The following is a 22,920-nucleotide window of genomic DNA, read 5'->3' as shown; positions in this document are numbered from 1 at the left end:
TTTCCAAAAATGTCCTGTATTATGTTCATCCACAGAGAAGCCCCATCCCTCTCGTATTTTCAAATAAAAAAAATTTACAGATGAGTCCATCAGATGACGGAAAATGCTCTGGAACTGCCCTGGAGTGGGATTGTTATTCCATCTTCTTAAAAAAAAAACCTAACCCTATCCCTGACCCTAGATTCCAGAGATGTTTAATATGGACAATCAGTCACAACAGATTTATCATCTGGTGCTAAATAAGGAAACTGTGTAAATATCTTACCAAACACAGGTAGGCTACAAAAGTCAAGAGTAATCTCACGTGATCTGTTTTTGATAGGTTGTCGCAACAGTAGGCTACACACAAAATGGATGTAGTTGCTCAATCTGCTTGTGGGTTTGGAGAGTGCCAAACCCACACAATATGGCGATGATGCTGTGATGTTTTCCAGCGCCCAATGGCGCATCTACGTATTCATGTCTGTGGCGGTAACTACCACAAAAACTCCAAAATCAGGGAAGAAGGCAAGGAGTGCGAGCAGGAAAATGGTCCAATAGGTCATAGGTTGGAATAGAGGTGGTTTGTTTTGGCTGTCTTCATAAAAACGTGGTGTTAACATTGTTTTTTTTTTAAACATTATTTCTGAGACACCATAAGCTGATATAACATGAACCCACTCTCGTAAAAATATGCTCTTCTTTTAGAAAAGGTTCAAAGCTCCAAGCTTTTAAAGCATGTGCTCTGTAAATAAATGGCCTGTTTTTGACATGGCACCTACTAGGGTTCTACAACCCCCCAAGGCACTTTACGACACAATCCATCATTCACACACGTTCACTCGCTGGTGGTGAAGAGCTACATTGTAGCCACAGCTGCCCTGGGGCACACTGACAGGGGTGAGGCTGCCGAGCACTGGCGCCACCGGTCCCTCTGACCACCACCCGGAGGCAAGGTATAGGTTAAGTGTTTTGCCCAAGAACACAATGATTGCGACAAAGTGAGACTCAAACCGCTACCGACTATGGGGGGGACACTAAACTCATCTGCCACTGCCGCCCCTAAATATGAGCTAATTCACTCGTAGATCCGTTTCTACTATTGAGGTCCAGGTCATTTTACCAGACATTCACAGCGTGAGTGTGTCCACCGCTGCCTTTGTCAGAGCAAACGCCAGAGCAACAGAAATTCAAAAGATGGATCAAAGAAGTGATTGAGATAAGGTGACGTGGACCAAGGATGATGAACAGGGACAAAGGAGTTTACACGCTGGACCACTCATGGGACATGATCATCAACGGAGAAGGTGCGGGCAGTAGAAGGCGATATCGTCCTCCTCCGCTCAGCAAACGGAACTGAAGCCACCAACATCGGCATTTGCTCTGAAGAAGGCGGCAGTGAACGCCGAAACATGTCAGCAAAGGTAAAAACAAGCCTGTTTTGCTCTGTGTACTATCATGACCATCAAAAAATGAAGTTGGATTGAAAAAAGAACAAACATAACAAAGATGTTCATTTAAGCCTACTAGGACAGCAAAAGAACAGGTTGTCACCATGCTTCAAAGCCCATAGAATTGCTATTTATTTGAGCAATTAGCCCAGACATATTTTTATTTGATTGTTTTATTAAGACTTCAACAAACCAGTTCCGCTTTTGCGCCTCTAGGCTGCATAAATGTAACTATAATTCTACAGGATTTCTCATAACTGAATGCTTTTTTTGCAAACGGTACAAAATAGAATTACATTTGTCGTAATCACTAGTACTACTACAATGGGTTTATTTGAATTTGTAGACATTAAAAAGCTACGGTCAGCATTTAAAATGAAGGCAAAAACATTCATAAAGGACAGACATCTGGGACTTATCATATTGAGCATCATTAACAGATGTTTCTTTAAAAGTCTTACTGTTCAGGGAATGCAGACCTTTGCACACGTTCAGCCAAACTTCATGTTAAATTGTGCAACGTGGTATCAGGTAATCTGAGGAGTTATGGTACTGTAGCATATTTTATGCAGTCCTAATGTTTAGTTAAACCTACATGTGCAATAAGAACGGTGGAAAGGTGCCACTAAAGGAACTTCAGCAAATTCCACCAGTCTGCAGTCTGAGGCACACATGGAAAATGTGAGAGTCATTATACAGCTGACAAAAGTTTTGGAGCTGGAAACTGTTCCTCTCCGCTTCAACTCCCCTTCTGCAAACCAGGAAGCTGTTGGTTGATCTTGGCAAACCACAGACACCCCCCCCCCCCCCCCCCTTCCCCAACTCTTTTAACATTTTGGACCATGAAAACCAGATTTTAAAAGTTAAAAAGTTTTACTGCTTAAACTAAAAGAGGAAAACATGAGAATCCCCAAATAGCTGTAAAAACGAGCTTGTGTGTTCTACTGCTGGAGGTGTTGGAGACATTTTTGCTGTTTGCTCTAAAGCTAAATTCAAACATGCACGGAAAAGGAGCACACACTGGAGTTAATATAAATGTAAGAGCGAACGTAAGCGCGTGTTTCATGCAGAACAGAGAGTTACATCTTGCCAAGATAAAGTCTTTCTAACAGCAGGCGGTAAAGAAGCCCAGTAATGCATTTTCTCAACTTTAGCTTTTTAAAAAAAAAATTATTACTAAATCAATGAGTCAATCTCCGTGCTTGGGAGGCACTTTATAGGGGCTGCGTTGAACTCCTGAAACTCCCCTGACATCTGCATGTGGGTCACATCAAGGACACCCGGATCATTATGATGGTTGGGAGGAGGAGGTGAGTGCTGCTTTTCTTCACTCCTTAAGGTGAGTCAGGAAAGTCAGTGAAGCTCATGAGACATGTTGAAAACAGCAGCTAATTTCAGCTCATCTGGAAAAAAAAGCCATTACTTCTCTTTAGATTCAGCACCTGGTTTTCTTACTTTTTATTACGTGTTGACCCGGATATAGGACTAATCTTCAGGAAAAGACAAAAAAAATAACTTTTAAAATAAAGTATGTTTATTGAAAATTTGAGAACAAATACTGAGCAAAAACACTATTTTATTGCTAACTATCAGAACTTTGCTGACATGTGACATCAAAAGTCAAATGAGGCTGTACCATCAGATCGCTACACCTGCCGACTCCTCCCAGAACGTCATCCTCCCTGCCATCCAATACATCCCTGCATGCAATGTTTGACGCCTCTCCTGAATTGACCATCATCATCTTAAAATTCACACAACTCTGCCTTAGCATGTTAACTGCCAATGACAACAAAAGTCGTCATTTGCATTATTTTACTGTGTGGGCGTCAGAACGAGCCGCCGCACCGTGAGAACAAACATCTCAGCTCTAAAGCCGATCTTCATCCGCGTATGTCACACGTCACGTGATCAGGAAGCAGAAAATCCATGTGTTAGGAGATCGTTTTGGGCCGCTGCTGTAAAAAAAAGTGAGGCTCGATTTAGAAAAGCTTCTGCCGATCACAATTTCACAACGGATTATGAAAGATCGGATAACACTTGAAACGCACGGATTCTTCCTGATGGAAGAGGTGAGTCTCCGCTTTGTTTTGGTAGTTTTGGCGTTGACATCATCACAGAGCGCTACGTTCGGGGACTCTTAAAAAAACAGTGAACTGCTGTTACGGACGTGTAATGGTTAGACCCCGATTATAAGATGACTCCACATTTTAAATGATTTTCACAGAAAAAACCTCGTCTTATATATGGGTCAATAGGTACGTCTAATAAAGATGTATCAATGAGAGTAGCCACGCCCCCAAACAATCTGACCAATCAGCAGACTGAACGTTCTCAGCCTGGTTTGTTTCTATGTGAAAAGACACCAAACCACAGGAAAATACTACAAGTTACCAAATGAACTAAATGATCTGGAGCAGAGGAACCAAACTACAGGTGGTAATATACCCTGAGTGGCTCAGGATTCCCTTTGGTAATTCACCTGCTTCAGTATAAGGTAAGGTGATCCCTTTAGCTGTGCTGCCTTGTTTAAAAAACAAAGGAAAATCTGAGTTTTACATCTGAAAAATAAAAAAGTCTACTGAAGTAGCTTAAAGTTATTTTAGTACGGGTGTGAAAGTCATAGCAGAGAGGGAAAATGATGACATTCCTTCAGTGCTTGGCTGCCATTTCTTATATTAGCTGCTGGTTTCTACATAAATCCAGAGACTCCAGGCATCAAATTAAATAAAACATAAAGCACAGTGAAGACAAAAAACTGCAGCAATAAAGCAAAACTAATTTTACACATTAGGAAAGGAAAATTAAGCAAACATTGCAGCTAGGCCTCCTTCTTTATGATCCAACACGTCATCTTCTGAAGAAGACGCCTCCTCCGCACTCATCAATCTACTTCCTGCTCTTCTTCACTTTCAACCAGCTGCTTCTCCTCAACTTTCTTTCCCTTTCCTATCTTCCACGATAAAATAACACAGTGCCAGTGCTCCCAGCTTATCTAGCATCTATGATTTATCGTTCCTTCGTGTCTGTCCGGAGGTGTGAGACACTCCCAACACCAGATTAGAGGAGATCCTTCCTCCCCGGTCATCTTTTCGTAACTGACACAGACATTTGAAGACTTTAGCTTCGCAAGTCACATGAAACTTGATTGCTCTCTGGCTTTCATTTTCTTGCTCTTATTTATACAATTATTTAATTATCTTCTTTGTCCTCGTCACCACATTCACTTCTCCCTCCTTTGTTATGCGCTTTGGAGAAGCTCCCAGAAGATTCAATAATAGTTTTGGAACAGTTTTAGTCACGACTTGGGAGTTTTTGAGTTAATCCTCATCTGGTATGTGCGTTCTGTTTTAGATTAGACGACGGTTTTTCATTCTGCCCCATCTCCTTACAGAATTAAGGTTGTCAATAAAAAAAAATTCTTATTGACTTCCTCCTTGGTTTTACCTCAGCTCATCTGCCCATCACTGTTGAGGGCCTTCTACGAAGGGGCGGAATTCAAACATGAAACATTAAAGGATTTCTGAACATGTGAATGTGAACAATATAATCTAGAACCTCCCAAACATACGTGTTTATAACATGTTATAATGACAATCTAAATAAGCACTTCTCTGTGTATCGTGAAAGGGAGGGGAGAAATGAATTACTGAGCTGAGGAGAAGAGGTCCACTGCGGGAAATTTTAACATTCATTGTGAAGCACAACGCTTCTTGCAGGAACAATGTTAAAACAATGTCTATGTTTCATCAACGCATGATTGAACAGACCTGCAAGAGCTTTTGTGAGTTAATATTTACCTCATTTTACATAAAAACTGGATAAAAACCAGCACCTCTATAGGTCTGAGGCCATGGTCTTGAGTCGGAAAAGGGTAGAATGCCTTCTCCGGGTCAGGGACGAGGTCTTCCCCCAAGTGGAGGAGTTTAAGTATCTCGAGGCGTTGTCGACGAGTGAGGGAAAGCTGCAGCGGGAAGTCAATAGGTGGACTGGTGATGCGGGCGTTGTACCGATTTGTCGTGGTGAAGAGAGAGCTGAGCCAGAAGGCAAAGCTCTGAATTCATCAATCGATCTACATTCCTACCCTCACCTATGGTCACAAGCTTTGGGTAGTGACTGAAAGAACAAGATTAACAGGGTGTCTGGGCTCTCCCTTGGAGATAGGGTGAGAAGCTCGTTCATCCAGGAGGGGCTTGGAGAGACCCGCTGCTCCTCCACATCTAGAGGAGCCAGTGGAGGTGGGTCGAGCATCTGGTTAGGAAGCCTCCTGGACACTGTCCTGGTTAGGTTTTCCAGGCATGTCCAACTGAGAGGAGACATGAAGGAAGACCCAGGACACGCTGGAGGGACTATGTTTCTCGGCTGGCCATGGAGCCCCTTGGGATTCACCCGGAGGAGCTGGTCCAAGTGGCTGCGGAGAGGGATGTCTGAGCCTCCCTGCTTAGGCTGCTGCTCTTGCCGCCCGACCCTGAATAAGTGGATGATAATGGATGATGGATGGGTGGCTCAGTAAAAGAGACATTCACTTCTTAGACTTCACTTCTCTGCAGAATGAGACGTTCTGCAATAAAAATAAAAGTGATACTAGTTTAGATGAATTATAACCACAAAATATTATTAGACTGCCAAATCTGAGACAGTTAACTCTTCATTTGAGATGAAAGTTCATTATCATCACTGAGTACAAAAAAACAATGATAGCATTAAAGAGATGCATCGATTTTGATGCACTTTTCCCCCAAACTGTGTGCTAAAAAAGGACACAGGAGCTTTATGTAAAGGTCTATTGACTATACATTCCTAGAATAACTGTAACACACACACACACACACACACACACACACACACACACACACACACACACACACACACATTTTTGAATTTAAAATGACATTTTTGCAGAGGTCACTTGATTTTCATGCGGACCGAACCGTTGGATCATTAATGTTGTGCATGTTGTCCTGAAGCAGCCTGGTTTGTTTCTGTCATATCCGAACATTATGAATACACACACTCCTGCACAACTCCTTAGCTGCCGCTGTCTCTAACCAAAGATCAACTGAGCACTAAGCTTCACCATAATGAAATGGTAGTGAGAGTATATGTACATGACTGGTGTTGCTTAATCTTTAAACAAAGGTATTTTAAATGTTATTTTGAGGGGAAAAATACAAGAACAAAAGACTTTCTTGTTAGCAAATGACTAAATTATAGGGATGTAAGAAAATATTTATATCGTATAATTTTTCCTGCGATAATATATCAACATTCAAAAGCCGTGTGTCTAATTTTTGAAAGAACTTACATGCAAACATTTGTGTATTTTCTTTTCTTTAGCTGCAATTTAAACACCGACCGCTAATTGGCAGCAGTGTGCAATGAGTTTTGTTTCCACCATTGAAGTATAAATCCCTCTATTATGGTTCACATACCTCATGTTAAACATGTTAAGTATCAGTTTGGACTGTTTATTGAATTTTCCTAAAATAAATTCAGTTTAAATAATTAGCTAATATCGTCTGGCTGAACGAATCGCATTATATCGTGATACGTATCGTATCACCAGAATTTCACCAATACACATCTCTACTAAATTTGAAGTTTTCTTTTCACCCACATGAAAGAACGACCTGCCTTTGCTCCATGTGACTGTTAAATTAAACGATTTCATCATAAATAATCAATCAGCTCCTTCTGTGATGTCTGAGCATGACTTTACAACACTTCAGTTTTTGATTTTTACGAGCCAAAAACTTAAAAGTTTAAGAAAAAAAGGCGAGTTTTTACAGCTCCGTCTGTTTTGCTCCAACAGGTGACTCAGTAAGCGATTCTCCATTTCTGTCTTCTATCGACAACAGGTGTAAACCTGCAGAAAACTCAGATCAGGATTACAGATCCGTGTCTGGCTTCTCAGCTAATGTGGTCACTTTGAGGCCTTTAACTAAAACCTGTTGAAGTCATTTGGAGCCACTTGGCAAAGCAGAAAGGAACAGATGTAAGAAATCTGAGTTATATAAAAATAAAACATGGATTTAGAGGCTTTGGAAAGGAAATAAAAGCAATGCAATGTGAGATTGTTGAAAATAAAATGTAAATATTAGCAGCAAATGGAGGCTAGTTCTGACTCACATGCATGATAAATGTGTTTGCAAATGGAATCTGACAGCAAAGTCTCAGAGGGAAACGGTGGTATGGCACATGGGGGGAAAAGGGAGTGGTGCCCCTCACATGAATTTAAGAGATCACAAGGTGCCAAAAAATCCTGAAAAAAAAAGTTGAAGGAAAGAAATGTGGGAAAACCTGGATTTCACTGCTAATAAAAATGAAATGTTAACACCAGTGCGTGTGAATCGCTGTCAGCCTGGATGGATGAGGTGACATGTCGTTCCAAAGCCGGGGAACGCTCAGACCCTCTGGATTGAACCGAGCTGATCTGTGCTGACACAGCTGGTTTGAGGCACAGACACCTCAGTATCATGCTCAGCTCCTGGAATGTTTCGGGGCCTAGCTGGAGAAACCATAACAAGTGCAGGAAATAGGGCAATCGGGGTTCCCCACCAACCGCAACCGTCCCAAGCCATGAGTCTCTGAATCCACGTGTGTGGGTGCAGGAGACGGGTGGGATGGAGACCTCTATCCAAAATGTCAAAGAAGGTCACAGGATGGACTCCTACAGCCATTTATCCTCAACCAGGGCACCACATTTTTACTCTGTTAGAACACCTTGGAGTTTATTTCAAGGACTGCAGCACTTGTGTTACTCATCTTGAGCCAGGACAAATGTTTGTAACACTCCATAAGAGGTGGGGTACATCCTGGGCAGGTCATCCAGTTCATCACAAGGTCTTAAGTAGAAAAACACTCATTCATGTCCACCTAACATAGTTTTTGGGCTGGGGGGGAAACCCACAAAGGGGCGGCCTTATCAAGGTTTAGAATTTACATCCCGTTCTATCTTTGGAAAATAAAGAAAAATGTGTGAAGAACACAACAAAAAAAGGTGCCCCAACATCCAGGCAGAGCTTAGACTTGTGCCACTGTTCCTACTCATCAAAAGGAGTCAGCTGAGGTGGTCTTAGAGGTGTTCCAGTCACATCCCACAAGGAGAGGACCCCAAGGTAGACCCAAACCTCGTTGGAGGAAATATTCACCCAATCTGGCCTGGGAATGCTTCGGTCTCTCAGAGGAGAGGGTTGTTTAGACTTTCCTCCTGGATCTGTAACTTTCACAAAATAAGCAGGATGAGGACAAGCAGTGGAAGGTGGATGGATGGTTTGGTAGTTAGTCAGCAAACAATCAACGACTACAGCAGCACTAACAGGACTGGAAGAGTTGATCCAAAGTTCCAGAGAAGTTTGTTTTTGTTCTGGTGGCCTTCTAATGTCAGACCCTCACAGAAAAACATGTTTCAACGAGCTGCAAGGATCTGGCCTAGATTCAAATGGGCAAGGAGGAAAATATGATAACCATATGAGCTGGCTCAGTCAAGGAACGGGGAGTGTGTGTGAGGATACTGTGTTTAGACGACAGACAGAGATGGATGGATGGATGGATGGATGGATGGATGGATGGATGGATGGATGGATGGATGGATGGATGGATAGATAGATAGATAGATAGATAGATAGATAGATAGATAGATAGATAGATAGATAGATAGATAGATAGATAGATGGATAGATGGATAGATGGATAGATAGATAGATAGATAGATAGATAGATAGATAGATAGATAGATAGATAGATAGATAGATAGATAGATAGATAGATAGATAGGCTTAAACAGAAACGGGCCGTTTTCCAGCTGATCAAAAGATTGACACCACATGTCTTGAAAAGGCCAAATCTGTGCAAAAAGGTGGTTGTGTTGTTGAACTGCATTAGCAGGGTCAGTGCTGAGGTGGGATGCAGTGAGACAGTCATTTGGAATTTCTTAAATAATCCTAATGGAAGGTCAAGTGGAAGACCCAAAAGAAATTTCACCAGCACTGAGCTGGAGGACTCAATCAGCTGTCCGTCAAGATGCTGGATGACCCTCGACCCAACTTAAGGCCATTACTGGTGCCGGCAGCAGCCCCATAACCACCAGATGGCATCTTTAAAGGCCTTGTCTCCTTAAACACCACAGACCTGACTGAACATGGGACACTGAAAGATGGAAGAAATTTTTGTTCTTAGATAAGAATAAATGTAACCTTGATGGTCCTGATGGTTTCCAACATTACTGTCATGACCAGCAGATTCCCCCTGAGATGTTTTCTGCACACCACAGGGGAGGGGGCACCATATTGGTTTGGGGAGTTTTTTCCTTCAGTGGAACAATGGAGCTTCAGGAGATGCAAGGTTGTCAAAAGGCCGCTGACTATGTCCAGATGTTTCAGTGCATCCCTCATGAGCGAGGGCCCTCATCTATGTGGTAAATACTGGGTTCTTCAGCAGGACACAATGCATGCAAGACAAGGGACTTGTCTTTTGGACCATCCTGCTTTTTCTCTTCATCTAAATCTAATTGAGAACCTTTGGGGGTGGATGGAAAGGGATGTTTACAAAAATGGACAGTTCCAGACAGTCTTTACCAACTGGAGAAATACTCCAACTCACCTCATGGAAATGCTAGCATCAAGCATGAAGTGCTCGACAATAACAGATACATGAGCCGGGGTGAGTACTTCTCTCAACTTTCCACCTTGAGTTGTGTTTTGCAGGAGATGAAGTGTTCCATCTGCACCTGGTCTGCAATCAGCGGGTCTCCTACATAAGGTGGATGGAGAACACAGCTCAACGCCGGATGACTGCTACAGCCTGGTAGTTTCCAGCCTTCGTCATTTTTTTCTAAAACTTTTTGAGACTCTAGTGTTCTTGTGAGCTCTCTTGTGACTTTTGGTATTTTTGGCTACTCACCTCCAGGTTCTCTCGACACCTCAGGATACCACACTTATGCTCCATAGGATTTCCGGACCTCACTCAGGCACGTTCTCCATTCAACCTGACCGACCCCCTCGCCTACTCACCTCACGCTCCCTCTCCTGGACTCCTCCACTTGGGAACACCCCGGCTCACAACCTCCCCCCTCACTCAGGAGCGTTTCCCGCACCCCCAGTAAGTCTTTTCTCTGCACCTTCCTAGTTAAGACTTGCTTCCCTGGACTCACCTGTGTTTGCTCTCCTCCACTAGACGCTCCACTCCCGTTCCCATCCCACTGGACTTCCCAGTGCGCCTTCAGTTACCCAATTTATAATAAAATATATTATTTATCCATCTATCTGTGTACGGGTTTGTGATTCTGCATGTCTTGGGTTAGACGTATTCCCCAAACCATAACAAACAGTGGAGCTACACACTACTGAGTTCATGTTTGGAACTTTGATTTCTGTTTTTGGGGTTAAGGGTTTTATTTATTTTTTTTATTTTTTTGGACTTGCAGTGTTAATCTTTTGATCAGCCGTAAAACCACATGTTTTAGTTTAAGCCTTGTTTTCAGTGAATTGCTGCTCAAAAATGTTTCGTTTCACTCTCATTTCCTCTAGTTGCATGGTGAAGCACTACTTGGAATCTTGTTAAGATTCAACCATACAAAATATGTTTTTTGGCCATTTTTCAAGTGGTCTTAAACTTTTGACCGTGACTGTAATAACTTATGTAGAGAGAGAAATCTGAACAAATCATAGTTTGTTGGGTTCAAAGTGTCAAATATTCCTATAAGTTCGTCTGAAAATTTCCACACCTGGTCACTTTGTGTTACTAGATGTGTGTTGACATTACACACTTAATGGAACCCCTGTGGGATCTTTGTGGAACGCCGGGAAGTGCGCCAAACTTTCCTCAAGGATATAAATTTTGTCTTAACTAAATAAGGGGAAAAGTCAGTTACCTGCATTTGATCACAAACAGGAAGAAAAGCATTTTCCTAACCCTAACCCATTTATAAAACATTATTTACTCAAACCACTAGGAAATCTCTAAGGCTCAAAGTGTTTAAACATAGCTGCTCTTCCACTATAAGAATTCTAGGAAATTCCCGGTTAAACAGAGGACAGGGAAAATGTGATGCTTCAGTCCTCTCAGCCATTGTGTCTCTAAGCAAAAGGACTTTGCTAAGATGTCAGCACATCACTAATGTTTTTGCAGTGAATGATGTTACTGTTCAACGCCAATAGGAGTCCATGGACATTAACAACATTAAAGACTTTTAATTTTGTCAAAATATGCAGTAATTTCTCTGAGATCATGGTCTTGAATCGGAAAAGGGTAGAACGAGGTCCTGCGTCATGTGGAGGAGTTTAAGTATCTCGGGAGTCTTGTTCACGAGTGAGAGAAAGATGGTACGCGAGATCGATAGGCAGATTGGTGCTGCGTCTGCAGTGATGCAGGCATTGTACCGCTCTGTCGTGGTGGAGAAAGATCTGAGCCAGAAGGTGAAGCTCTTGATTTACCGGTCGATCTACGTTCCTACCCTCACATATGGTCACGAGCTTTGGGTAGTGACAGACAGAACGTGATCGTGGATACAAGCGGCCAAGGCTCTCCCTTAGAGATAGAATGTGAAGCTTGGTCATCTGGGAGGGGCTCGGAGTAGAGTCGCTGCTCCTCCACATAGAGAGGAGCCATTTGAGGTGACTCGGGCAGTAGGTTTGATTGTTTATCCCTTGAGGTCCATGTGGCAGGGGTGAGAAGTGAACACCAACTCACCCCTGCCACATGGACCTCAAGGGATAAACCATCAACCCTGCTCAACGGTCACCTTTCAAGGAGGGGTCACCCGATAGGACAGTGGGAGGGTTAAAGAACTTCTCAGCACTCATTTCTTTATTTTTTCTACACATTCACTCTATCAAATACTGTTAAGTAAACGGACCTAACGGTGAGGTATGACAACTCAGTCCAACATGGGAAACTTAGTTTACCTGCTGACAGCTCCTTATTCCTGTTTCAGTTATGTGCAGAAAGAGTTGCTGAACTTCAATAAAAAAAGTGGAATACAAAAATCAGCATATAAAAGTGCACTTAAATAAGAACCACTTGTTTGCATTCACTGAATAAAACCACCAGGATTAAGTGTTCTGTTTTTCAGTGAGACTTTAACAAACCAGAGACAGATTTGAACAACATTCACAGCTCCGACATGTCTGTCATTTAAACACCATCAGGCTCTGGAGAAACAAATTAAAGCCAAACATGTGAAGAAAACCTCAGTGTTTGATTCCCCCTGAGAACCACATTTACAGAACTTGTAGTGGAAGACTGAAGGCCTGAGATGGGCTGCATGCATGCACTTCGGTTGCTCAATAAACCCTCTGAGCCGGCAGTTCCCAACAGCTGCCCTGTCTCTGCTGAGACTTCAGCAGCTCTCTCCCTGTGGTCATACTAACGTGAAGTTTGAGTCGAAAAAAGAGTTGGCTCCCATCCCTACAGCTCTCTAATGGAATCCATGCACAGAAGTGGCACGCGCTCGTGGAGGAAGACAAACAGGATGCCTGGATTCGGGTGACTCGGATGAAAGAGATTGTGTTCCAACACAGTTTAAATCCATCATTGCTGGTGTGGAGTTAAACAATTTAGTCCGCCGCCTCACTTTCGCGGACTTTGGCTAGTTTTTTTTATTTTTTTGTGTGTAAATAAGTCATTCTGAAGAAACACCCTGCAAACAGAGACACAGAGGCTCCCAAATGACCCTTAAATCTGCTACACAGTGATGGAGCATGCGCGGTGTCTCCGAGGAGGATAATTATGATGTGTTTAAGTGTGTGCAAAGGAAAGACTGCCCTTAGGTCCCCCTTTTAGATCTTTATCCAAAATTATGAATGTGTTTGTTCATAGCCATAGTCCTGATCATTAATTTCACATTTCCTTGTTTCAGCATGAGGTCTTCTTTTTTAATTATAGTCACATTTTGGGTTAAAAAATGGCTAAATAGGATGTCATTTAGCAAGGTAATGCCATATAGTCATGAAATGTGAACATGTGTGGCATCCCAGGAAAATGTACCCCTCATCTTTCATGTTTCCCCTGAAAGAAAAGAGATTAAAATGCCTTAAAGACTCACTCCTGAACTTTGCGAACATGCTCTCTGTCGCCCTCTCATGGCTTGCTGTGTAACGTCACTGTCGTAACATCAAATCTCTCTGTCGCGCATAAGAGGCATGTGTTTACTGGCTGTTTTACAACTTGTGTGCCCAAACAAACACATTAAGCAACATTTCAGCAATTAATAAAGCTTTATCAGGATTTTATAACAACTTTATAACTTTATATATTATACAACGGGGCGACGGTGGCACAGGAGTCTGTTGCTGTCATTGTGTCCTTGGGCAAGACACTTAACCCACGTTGCCTGCTGGTGGTGGTCGGATGGACCGGTGGCGCCAGTGCTCGGCAGCCTTGCCCTTGTCAGTGCGCCCCAGGGCAGCTGTGGCTACATCGTAGCTCATCCCCACCAGTGTGTGAATGTGTGTGTGAATGGGTGAATGACTGATTGTGTTGTAAAGCGCCTTGGGGGGTTCCAGGACTCTAGAAGGTGCTATATCAAATACAGGCCATTTACCCAGAGGTGGAAAGTAACGAATTACATTTACTCACATTACTGTAATTGAGTAGCTTTTTTTGTATATTTATACTTTTTAAGTCGTTTTTAAAATCTGGACTTTTATTTTTACTTGAGTAAGTTTTTTTTTAAGAATTGTAATTCGCTACATTTTAAATCATATCCATTACTGAGTAAAAATAAATTATAGTCTTAATAAATTAAAAATATTGCGTGTAGCAGCACCGGAACAGAAAGAGACACCTGCATGAGCGCCGCGTCTAACCCGTGGGGGGGGTGGGTGTACACTTCTGCTCAAAGACATCCGTTCAGTCCTTCAACTCGCTGTTTACCTCCTCTCTCCCTCCTCTCCTGTGGGTTGGAACCCACACCTTCGCGCACCGGTGTGACGTCATCAGAATTCTGCTCGGTTCCGCTGTCGGACTCGGTTCCTTGTTTGAAATGTGTTTCCCTACCGCTCCGCACGGCAGCGGCAAAATAACGTTTAGCGCTCATAACAAGCAGATTATCAGGGGTTTGCTCATAAAACAGAAAACCTGCAGGCCTCTGTGAGTTAAAACATCCTGATACTGTTCAGGTGTAAACATCGTGCTCCATCCCTGTGTTTGAACTCAGAAGATGCTTCTTGATGCCACAGATATGTGATGATTTAGCTTGTTTCTTTATTTTACTCCTGAATAAGAGATTAAATTATTACTAAAGCAGTTCAATGTAGTTAAATTAGTCATTCAAAAGATTCTAACATGCTGCCGTGTGTGTGTGTGTGTGTGTGTGTGTGTGTGTGTGTGTGTGTGTGTGTGTGTGTGTGTGTGTGTGTGTGTGTGTGTGTGTGTGTGTGTGTGTGTGTGTGTGTGTGATCAACTGTCAGAAGATAACTTTGCATTTAAGACGTTGCTGTGCGGGAGATGATATTCATCTGCTAAAGGCCACGCCTACTGTAACATATTCCTGAAGTCTGCCGGGTAAAGGGTTAGAGTTAGTAAAAAAAACTAAATCTATAGCAGGCTGCAGCAGATTTCCACAGAAAAAAATCGCTGAGAGGGTTAATCTCAGGCTCAAAATAAGTTTTGATAAAAGGACGAACAGCTAAGTCCTTCAGGGGTACTTCTGAGTTAAAAAATGCTCATGAAATATGTATGTGGATTAACCAGGTAGGTAGGTTTTAACTGTTGCACATCTGCAACGCCTGCCTCCAGAGTGTTAAACTCCATCCTTGTTTTTCACAAAACAAACCCATAACTATGCTTTAAGTTTCAGGAAACCACATCGTGAGCCCTTAGACATGTTTATGTGAGTCATCGGGTTTAATCGACTCACTTTGCGTGGATAAATGACATCGTCATTCTGTGTGCCTGTGGTGACATGGACCTCACAGCCTGGTAGCTACTTTTTAATCATCATTTTTGGTGCCAAATATCAGAGATAAGACAAGCTTCTGAGCTGCTTCCACCAAACTAGTAGGCTGGATTTAAACAGCATGTCTTTTAATATCAGGTAAATCTGAGTTAGTAGCAACAGAAAAGGAGAAAGACTTAAGGCCACACACTTAGTGCCTTTTACCAATGGCAATTTATTTGAAAGTCTATAAAAGTTTAATAATCAGAGCTCCAACTGAGCTGGTTTCTCCTCCAGCTTCAAGGAAAACAAAATTAAACTCTCTTCTCATGCACTCACCGAACCTCTTGTATCCAAAAGATTGTACTTCCTCCTCGTCTCCAAAGTCGTCTGTGGGACAAAATCAGAAACACAAATTGTTAATACACACTAACTAAATGGGGTTTATTAAGATAAATGCAACCAGAATGATTCCATAATCCAAACAAATTCCTGACAACCAAAAAGAAATCAGAACCAAGATGATTTCATCCTTTGTCTTTGTGTGTTTATGTGTGGAGATCGCTGATCCAAGGCGCGCACCGGGCTGCGGTTTCACTGGTTTGTTGACAGTAAACCCTAATTACACTCTGCTCCTGCACTACAATGAAAACTGGAGCAAAACAAGGAGGACATCACTGGTAATGGTAGACAGATGGAGCGAAGAGGAGAGAGATGGGGGGCGGGGGGGTATGAGAGTGTGTTTACTGTTGGGAGGTCAGAAGGGGTTGCATCGGATGAAGAGTGGATCTCACATTCCTGAGTGTTAATAAACCAGAGTTTCTCTCAGATGGATAAAATCAAGATTTCAGAATCAAATTACAGTCTCTTTAAATGATTTCTATTAAACCCAGGTACAGCGAACTTTTTGCTACGATGCATAAATAATCTTTATGTAACTAAAAAAGTAACATGGTAGATCAACTTAAAAATAAATCTAGATGTGTTGGATTGTTTATTTTTATGGTTGCAGGCAAATCCTACATTTTAAAAATCAAACTGTTGAATCATTTTAATCAAATCTAATATTTCTTCTGCAATATTAAAAAAAAATACTGTAAAGACGGACTGCACACAATCAGAAAATGTAACTCCACCCCTAGTCAAGATTTGAAAAATGCCATGAAAGTGGGCGTTGCCAGGAGGCACAGAGTGGCATGGGCAAGTGTGGGGAATTTCCATCTTGGGAGGGAGGAGCAGTGGGAGGAGACTGTACCGATGACGTGAAATTGTACCAGCCCAGTCAATCACAAATTTTAAATGCAGTAGACACAGTTCAACCTACAGGGGGCAGCACTAAGAGATTTTTAGACCTAGATTCTAGATTTAATCAAGTTTACACAAACATGTCAAATAATGCACTGAAACTAAAACATTTCATTTGTAAAGACCTAATTATACAGTTAAATAGCAAAAAAGTTATTTTGGGGTTTAGTTACTCTTTAAAGGGACTTTACGGAGTTTTGAATTTTTATGCTCGCGATTGCCCCCTCAGGCCAAAAGCGTAACGCAGCTTCAATAGTAGGCTCGTGCACGAGGTGCGCATGCTGTACGTGCACACTCCTTAGCGAAAATAACAGCTGAGACAGTCCCGTGTGTGTGTGTGGCCCGAAGGACAGAGGACAGGAGAACGCGCAGCTAATTAATTAAATTATTTGGTTCTGTGCCTTTCTCTTCAGCACAGCCGACAAAGGTTTAAGATGGGTCAGTCCGTCAGCTTCACAGATCATTCCCTTCCCTTGCTCGAAAAATTGTTCCAAAATGAAAGTTGAACCTATATTTTTTATCTGTGAAATCAATGCCGGCGAGTCTCAAATAAAAATTTGGGCATCTTACTGTAAAAAATATACCATTAATGTAAAATATTTACTCTAAATAAATTATGTTCACTTCCAGAATCGAACCTAGGTCTTCCACACGAGAGTCCAAGGTCTTACTCAGTAAGCTAAAGGGCCAGTAATGTCTTTCGTATCTATTACTTTTATATCCTTGACAACAGCTGAAACAATGTTCAAGGAACGGTTCGGAGCAAAAATGACTATTTTGTAGGGCTGTAGCGAAGCCTCGACGAAGTCGACGGCTCGATTCTAAAAATGTGTCGACGTCAGATCCGGAAGTCGACGCACCGCGCCCACTTGTTGCATTCCCAGGAGTTTGTAAATAGAGGAGGAATCTGCCTGTTTTTCCTCTAGTTCGCCCTCTTCTCCGCCTTCAATAACATCTCCGCCAAATACCGAAGACCCGGAACAACGTCCGTCCTCTACTAGATTATTTTCCTGTTTTGCCCGCCTTCGTCTCCCGGCAACGGACAACAACTTCCGGGGTCAGATGCGCTGCTTCGTGTCTACCGCAGATGTAGAAAATCACCGGGAGCGCTTCTCCCTTCATCAAGGAGCTTCTTTCAGACATTAGGAGAGCTGTTTTGGTGGTAGCAGTCTCTCCTCCGTGCTGGTCTGTTTGCTGCTGGGTGTTTTTGGTTTATTTAAACTTGGTAACTTGAACTTAATGTTGGTAAAGCTACTGTTAGCATCTTCGCTAACAGCTTCTTGCGTTGGGATAAGCTGTTACGTTTTGGTTTAGAGTTCATCTTTTTTGTGGTGTAGATCTCCCTTTTATTACATTTAGAGTGTTGTGGGTTTTCGGTTTAGTGTAAAATATCACCTGAGTTTGGTTTAACCCGTAAGACCACTCGCCTCACGCACATACGGTGCTGGCCAGTAAATTAGAATATCATCAAAAGGTTGAAAATATTTCAGTAATTCCATTCAAAACGTGAAACTTGTACATTATATTCATGCAATGCACACAGACCAATGTATTTCCAATGTTCATTACATTTAAATTTGATATTCATAAGTGACAACTAATGAAAACTCCAAATTTGGTATCTCAAAAAATTAGAATATTCTGAAAAGGCTGAATATAGAAGACACCTGCTGCCACTCTAATCAGCTGATTTACTCAAAACACCTGCAAAGGCCTTTAAAAGGTCCCTCAGTCTTGTTTTGAAGGCACCACAATCATGGGGAAGACTTCTGACTTAACAGCTGTCCAAAAGACAATCATTGACACCTTGCACAAGGAGGGCAAGACACAAAAGGTGATTGCTAAAGAAGCTGGCTGTTCGCAGAGCTCTGTGTCCAAGCACATTAACAGACAGGCGAAGGGACGGAAAAAATGTGGTAGAAAAAAAGTGTACAAGCTCTAGGGATAACCGCACCCTGCAGAGAATTGTGACGACAAACCCATTCAAAAATGTGGGGGAGATCCACAAAGAGTGGACTGCAGCTGGAGTCAGCGCTTCAAGAACCACCACGAGGAGACTCATGAAAGACATGGGATTCAGGTGTCGCATTCCGTGTGTCAAGCCACTCTTGAACATGAAACAGCGCAAGAAGCGTCTCGCCTGGGCCAAGGACAAAAAGGACTGGACTGATGCTGAGTGGTCCAAAGTTATGTTTTCTGATGAAAGCAAGTTCTGCATTTCCTTTGGAAATCAAGGACCCAGAGTCTGGAGGAAGAGCGGAGAAGCACAGAATCCACGTTGCATGAGGTCCAGTGTAAAGTTTCCACCGTCAGTGATGGTGTGGGGTGCCATGTCATCTGCCGGTGTTGGCCCACTCTGTTTCCTGAGGTCCAGGGTCAATGCAGCCGTCTACCAGGAAGTTTTAGAGCACTTCATGCTTCCTGCTGCTGACCAACTTTATGGGGATGCAGACTTCACCTTTCAACAGGACTTGGCACCTGCACACAGTGCCAAAACCACCAGCACCTGGTTCAAGGACCATGGTATCCCTGTCCTTGATTGGCCAGCAAACTCGCCTGACCTTAACCCCATAGAAAATCTATGGGGTATTGTGAAGCGGAGGATGCAATACGCTAGACCCAACAATGCAGAGGAGCTGAAGACGACTATCAGAGCAACCTGGGCTCTCATAACACCTGAGCAGTGCCACAGACTGATCGAGTCCATGCCACGCCGCATTACTGCAGTTATTGAGGCAAAAGGAGCCCCGACTAAGTATTGAGTGCTATACATGCACATTCTTTTCATGTTCATTCTTTTCAGTTGGCCAACATTAGAGAAACAAACATTTTTTCATTGGCCTTTAGAATATTCTAATTTTCTGAGATACCAGATTTGATGTTTTCATTGGTTGTCACCTATAAATATCAAAATTAAACGTAATAAACATCGGAAATACATTGGTCTGTGTGCATTGCATGAATATAATGTACAAGTTTCACGTTTTGAATGGAATTACTGAAATATTTTCAACCTTTTGATGATATTCTAATTTACTGGCCAGCACCTGTAAGTGACCAAAACAAAGCAGCATGGAGACACTCCATCTTCTACCACCTCTCAGGCAGCAGCCTGTACTCCCAAGTTCTACACGTCACCAGAACATAACCAACCAACACAATAAACGCAGTGTTATACAAAATGGAAGGCCTATAGTGTTTATTCTCTTACAGTAAGAATTTATCAATTTTTTTGAGGAATTTATTTGAGATTTTCTGGTTTTTGTTAATTGTGCAATAGAAAAATAATCATTAGATTAATTTTCTAAATAGTCATTAGAATAGTCGACTATTCGATAAAATAATCGTCAGAATAATCGTTTTAAAAATAATCGTTTACCCCCAGCCCTACTATTTTGTTGCTAATTTGCAGGGAATATCTAGAAGAAAGTTGCTAAGGGTCCTCAGAAATGTAGCTAGGTTCATCACTAGGCGTTAGGAACAGCGACAAAGTCGCTGAGTTGGCACTACCTCACTCTCTGCTGCTAAAGCTACTGATAGCAAATGCTACGGGCGATGCCTGAGCGTGAACGCGCATGAAGCAGCCTGCTCGACCCGAGCATCTCTCTTTTTCTGTGATTTTACAGAAAAACAGGCAATCACAGTAAAAATGCCAGGGCTCATTCTACAGGACCAGGACATTGCAGGAGAATTTATGAAGAAGAAATTTGTTATTTCTATACATGATTTGGCTGTCAAACTTCCATAATGCCCCTTTAAAGTGTGATTTGGTTTAAGATATTTTGTAATATTTGAATCAACTTTGTTTAGTTTTGTTACATAATTATAATGTGTGTGTGTGAATACATATATATATATATATATATATATATATATATATATATATATATATATATATATATTGCTTCAAGTCACTTAGGTTTGTTTTGGTTTAGCTGTCTGTAATTATTATTTTTTTCAATAATGTTTTTCCTTTCAATTTTCAACTTAAAGCATATTCACTTAAAGATTTCAGATTACTTACATAACGTAGCACAACTTTCGCCTGAAAACTGTAAGAAAGCATGAATTGTTCTCTAAAATTCATTTTCATTCAGTGCATCAGTCACACAAAGTTCTAGTACCTTTAAAAAGAAAAAAGTGAGATTTCAAACAATTCTGGCAAAATAAAAATTTACAGGAAAACAATAATTCAAACAACCAATGAAAAATTATTAGACTCTAGGCCTAATTTAGGTTACAAAATCAATAAGTTTACTTAATAAATTGAGTATTATGTTAATCAAAAACTAATGTGTGAAATAGCTGTGAAGATAATGGCTTCTTAAGTTTATCTAACAATTATTTTCTTTATTGTACTTCCTAATTGTTCAAATGTGGTTTGGTCTTCAGTGGGATGCCAAAGTGTACAAATAATCTGAATATAAAGATGCGGTTCGTACCTTTCATGGCGTTTTCTAACTCGATGAGGAACGTAGAAGCGATGAGGATCCCGGTTACTTTCTGCGCATCGCAGCATCCAGCGGATTCGCGAAACTTTTACTTTTTTCTGATTTAAGCTTTTAAAATCTACAAGTCTGAATTCGTTTGTGTTCTCCTTAAAATCCCATCGTCGCCGTTCTCCTGCTCGCTGCAGACGAAAGCGCTTTTTGAGTGAGTTTAATGATCTCTGGCTTGTTCTGCTGCGGGGATAAAAGTTGCCACCACAATAAAGTTGAGCAATACACGAACTTCTACTTCTCGTGTGGCATTTCAAAATAAAAGCCCCATTCAAACTTTTGTTTTTTTAATTGTTCTAATTATGAATCATTAAATATATAGTGATTATTTTTCTATAATACACAGCACAATCGTAAAATTAGTTCATTAAAACAGTAATGTATCCAAGCCACTAAACATACGCTATACATTGTTAAATTTAGGAATTTCACACTTTGATTAGGCCTACCCCAGTTTGCTTCCACTTCCCATCCAAGACATTCAAAACATTTAAGGAAAAAGAGGAAAATCGTCTGATTTGGATACTGGCAGCTAAGCGTGAAGCCGCAGGGATGAGAATCAGCTCCTCTAAATTCGAGACCATGGTCTTTAGTCTGGGTAGAATGTCTTCTCCGAGTCAGGGACGAGGTCCTGCCTCAAGTGGAGGAGTTAAAGTATCTCGGGTCTTGTTCACAAGTGACAGAAAGATGGACTATATCTCGGCTGGCCAGGGAGCGCCTTGAGCTTCCTTCGGAGGAGCTGGCCCAAGTGGCTGGGGAGGGCCACCCTGCTTATGCTGCTGCCTCCATGACCCGACCCCGGATAAGCGGCCGAAAATGAATGGATGATGGATGGAAGGCATAAGAGTTTTATCAGGTGTCAATAGGGATGTAACTTCTCTATTTATTTATTTATTTTTTGTTAAAAAGCAAGACACCCTTCACATATTTTTGTCTTTTGAAACTAGAGTCTGCCCAGCATGTAGAAAGTCTGCTTACCAACACATAATCATGAGATTTTATTGATTCATTTATATGTGGACCCACCTAATCCTAAGTAAGGTCACACTCACAGGGAACTGCAATCACCAGGGTGAGGTGGGAAACACCCTGGACAGGTCATGTGTGTCACACGGGACAGGACACACAGAGGCAAACTAAACAACCAATCAGACACGCACTCACAGGTAGAGGCTCATTAAACTATGCATTATTTGGTCTGTGGGAAGAAGGTACACAACAAAACTACCTAGAAATAAATATGTGAGGTTTATTTTTATCTCTTAAAATAAAAATACTCCACTTATTTACCTAAAGAGGACAATTTCAGAACTTATTACTGCAACCAGCCACTGGGGATCTGTTTTTTCATTTTCAATTTCTGTGTTATATGTCTGTAACATATGTTTAAAAGTGTTTTCAAAGTTAAATTAAGTTTAATCATTTGAAATAAAACACTTTTATTTTGAAAGCCACAGAGCCTGATTTCCGGTGTTCATCTTTTCTCAGAAACTTTACTCCAGGGCTGGATTATGTACATAGCGGTTGTTTCTTCTTTTGTAGTTTCTCCTCCAGAGAGGACAGAGGACAGCAGAGGACATGGAGTAAGGATGCCTGCTGAATAATCCAACCAGAGATGAGACTTAAGCTTAAGCACCTTGTGAGGCGCTATAGAAATGATATTCTCTGTCTTCTTCTTAATTCCCGGAGCCTGAGTGGACCAAAACCTGCTACCCATTGTTGATCATTCAAAATGTGTTTAATTACTTTTGAGTTCAAAATAACACAACATTTTCCCCAAACAAAATAAAACATTTTCCAAGCACACAGC

At 41.6% G+C, this 22,920-nt stretch overlaps 1 protein-coding gene across 1 annotated transcript in view; it reads right to left on the bottom strand.

Moving 5' to 3' along the window:
* The window catches only part of LOC107382508 (collectin-12), a 59,727-nt gene extending 38,461 nt beyond the window's left edge, over positions 1-21,266 (bottom strand). The window contains exons 1-2 of the mRNA XM_015954665.3: positions 21,054-21,266; positions 15,646-15,696 (exon numbers count right to left, since the gene is read on the bottom strand). Coding sequence (XP_015810151.1) covers positions 15,646-15,696; positions 21,054-21,060 — 58 coding nt within the window. The 5' untranslated portion in view covers positions 21,061-21,266. The remainder of the gene's footprint in view (positions 1-15,645; positions 15,697-21,053) is intronic.
* Between the last annotated feature and the right edge of the window lie 1,654 nt (positions 21,267-22,920).

The sequence above is a fragment of the Nothobranchius furzeri genome, chromosome 7 (genome assembly GCF_043380555.1).
Source record: "Nothobranchius furzeri strain GRZ-AD chromosome 7, NfurGRZ-RIMD1, whole genome shotgun sequence".
Taxonomy (NCBI): Eukaryota; Metazoa; Chordata; class Actinopteri; order Cyprinodontiformes; family Nothobranchiidae; genus Nothobranchius; species Nothobranchius furzeri.
This window is presented reverse-complemented; position numbering and strand designations above follow the sequence as displayed.